Here is a 3,124-nt window from a genome sequence, read left to right as displayed (position 1 = left end):
TGAGTCCAAGCCCCATGTTGGGAGTGGAGCCTACTTTTAAAAAACTTTAATATATTTTCTATATATCATTTTAAAAAATTTTTAATGTTTTTATTTATTGAGAGAGAGAGAATGCTAGCGGGGGAGGGCAGAGAGAGAGGGAGACACAGACTCTGAAGCAGGCTCCAGGCTTTGTGCTGCTGACAGCACAGGGTTGAACCCATGAACAGTGAGATCATGCCCTGAGCCAAAGTCAGATGCTTAACTGATTGAGTCACCCATGCGCCCCAATATATATGATTTACAGTACTGGGTNCATTTTGGAATCAGTTTTCTTTTTCCTTCTTTTCCTTCCTTCCTTCATCTTTCCCTCCCTCCCTCCCTTTCTTTGTATGTATTTATTAAGTTTATTCNGCCGAAATCAAGAGTCAGATGCTTGGGGCGCCTGGGTGGCTCGGTTGGTTAAGTGTCCGACTTCGGCTCAGGTCATGATCTCACAATTCATGAGTTCAAGCCCTGTGTTGAGTCTGTGCTGATAGCTCAGAGACTGGAGCCTGCTTTGAAATCTGTATCTCCTTCCCTCTCTGGCCCTCCCCCACTCATACTCTGTTTCTCTCTCTCTCTCAAAAACAAATAAAGGTTAAAAAAAATTAAGAGTTTGATGCTTAACCTACTGAGCCACTCAGGCACCCCTGTATGTATTTATTCTTAAAAGTAAACTCTATGCCCAATGTGGGGCCCAAACTCAGGACTCAGAGATGAAGAGTCACATGCTCTATTGACTGAGCCAACCAGGCATCCCAGGGACTCAGTGTATTTATGAGAGTGTCAGAGACCAGAGTGCTCTCTTTCCTGGCCATGTGAGGACACAGAGAGAAGGCAGCCATCTACAAGGCTTACCTGAGCACAGTTTAAGTTACTGCTTAACACACAGTATTAAGATTATATTAAAAATGTCCATGGGGCGCCTGGGTGGCTTAGTCGGTTAAGCGTCCGACTTTCGCTTAGGTCATGATCTCGCGATTCGTGGGTTCGAGCCCCGCGTCAGGCTCTGTGCTGACTGCCAGCTCAGAGCCTGGAGCCTGTTTCAGAGTCTGTGACTCCCTCTCTCTCTGACCCTCCCCTGTTCACGCTGTCTCTCTCTCTCTCTCTCCTAGAAATAAATAAAACATTAAAAAAAATTTAAAAAAAATGTCCTTATCTGTTAGATATATATTAAAATGATGTATGAGATGCCTGGAATTTTCTTTTATTACCATAGCAAAAAAAGTTGAGGAAGAAATGAAACAAGACTGGAAAACTGTTGATAATTATTGAATCTGGTTGATGGGTACATCAGGGTTTATTATATGGTTTTCTCCACTTTTGAGTATTTTTAAGTTTTTTATTAACAAAAGGTTTTTAAAAATGTTTATTCTGAGGGGGATGTGAGGAGGAGAAAAATGAATGGGCCACAAAGTCATCTAAGATGCTAGCCATAAGGCAGTGCTGTTAGGGGTTTCTTGCTTTTTAAAACAGCCATGCATACCTTTCTCCAATGAAGTCTGGCTTGATTCATCTTGTGTATTGTCTTTTTGAGCACTCACTAGATCTGTAACCAGAATCTCGAGTGATTTATAGTTGCTCCCAGATGTCTGAATTTTTTCCTCCATTACTTTCTTAATGTCTCTGAAATTGAATCCCATTCGTATAGCTTGCTGTACCATAGGATCTTGGAAGATGGAATCATCTGAAATAAAAATTGGTGAGAAAAAGGAATGTGGAGTTTAAATAATTATTTTCATTAATGCAACCCGACAGCAAAGTAGTTATAAAGAAACATTTAAGCAGCAAGCAAAACAAAAACAAAAACAAAAACCCCAAAATACAAACCAGCAAATCAAAGCAACTTTGGGAAGAAGATGGAAATATTTAAGCACTGAAGAATCTTTCAGAATGTTGTAATAATTGAAAATACAGTATGTATTTTGTAGCACTATGAATTGAGAGTAGGTGCTTTAAATTTTTTTTAATGTTTTTTATTTATTTCTGAGAGAGACAGAGTGAGCAGGGGAGGGTTAGAGAGAGAAGGAGACACAGAATCTGAAACAGGCTCCAGGCTCTGAGCAGTCAGCACCGAGCCCAATGCGGGGCTCGAGCCCACGAACCATGAGATCATGACCTGAGCCGAAGTTGGATGCTTAACCGACTTAGTCACCCAGGCACCCCGAGAGTAGGTGCTTTAAAGACCAAAGAAACAGTGCACGATTAGGTAAAAGAAGAAAAAGTTAAGTGCTTCAAAAATCAGAACTTTTTTCAAACCAGCTGTACTCAGTAACAACTAACCTAAGTACTTAAAGAGTGGAGGTCTTTCCCTTGTCACTAGCAATTATTTTGGAAAATCATGGGAAATACAGGGAAGTCCCAGTCTGTGACCTTGAATGTGTGAGTTTCCTATCTCTGAGACTTAGTTTCTGTAGCCGAAGGGGGTGAACTAGATAAGGCAACAAAGTGAACAGAAATTCACTTGAATGGTACTCAAAGTAGAAATACAGGTTATGTAGGGACCTGCTAAAAAAGACTTACACCCTCTGATTCATCAATTCCACTCGAGTAGTAAAAATAAGTACAAAGTCCACCAAAGACATGCATAAAAATATTCTTAGCAGTGTCATTTATAACAGCCTCAAACTGGAAACAACTAAATGTCTATCACCAGGTGAATGGATTAAGTAACTTGTGGTATATTCAAACACTACACAGCAAGAAGGAAAAGCGAACTACTGTCACAGACAATATGGACAAATCTCACAGATAAGATGAATTAAACGTCATCAGAACGATGAACTAGTAAGAAGGAATACACTGTATGATTACATTTACAAGATGTTCAAATCTAACCTATGGTAATAGAGGTCAGAACATAACTTGGGGGTAGATATTGATTGGGAAGGGGTTCGAAGGAGTTTGGGCACAGTGGAAATGTTCTATTATCTTGATTTGGCTGACGACGACACAGATATATGCATATTAAAATTCACTGAGTTGAATACTTAAGATTGGTCTATTTTAAGCATTTTATTGTATGTATATTATACTTCAACAAATGTTTTTAATTTTTAAATTTTTAAAAAATTTATCTGTTTTGAGAGAAAGTACATGTGCA

General features: G+C 39.3%; 1 protein-coding gene across 1 annotated transcript in view; it reads right to left on the bottom strand.

Annotated features, from left to right (window-relative positions):
- XIAP (X-linked inhibitor of apoptosis) overlaps nt 1-3,124 on the bottom strand; it is a 32,210-nt gene that overhangs the window by 7,067 nt on the left and 22,019 nt on the right. The window contains exon 8 of the mRNA XM_077763460.1: nt 1,508-1,708. Coding sequence (XP_077619586.1) covers nt 1,508-1,708 — 201 coding nt within the window. The remainder of the gene's footprint in view (nt 1-1,507; nt 1,709-3,124) is intronic.

This window comes from Crocuta crocuta, unplaced genomic scaffold, assembly GCF_008692635.1.
Source record: "Crocuta crocuta isolate KB4526 unplaced genomic scaffold, BGI_CrCroc_1.0 scaffold482, whole genome shotgun sequence".
Lineage (NCBI taxonomy): Eukaryota > Metazoa > Chordata > Mammalia > Carnivora > Hyaenidae > Crocuta > Crocuta crocuta.
The sequence above is the reverse complement of the archived record's forward strand: the minus strand, read 5'-3'. Positions and strand labels throughout refer to the sequence as shown.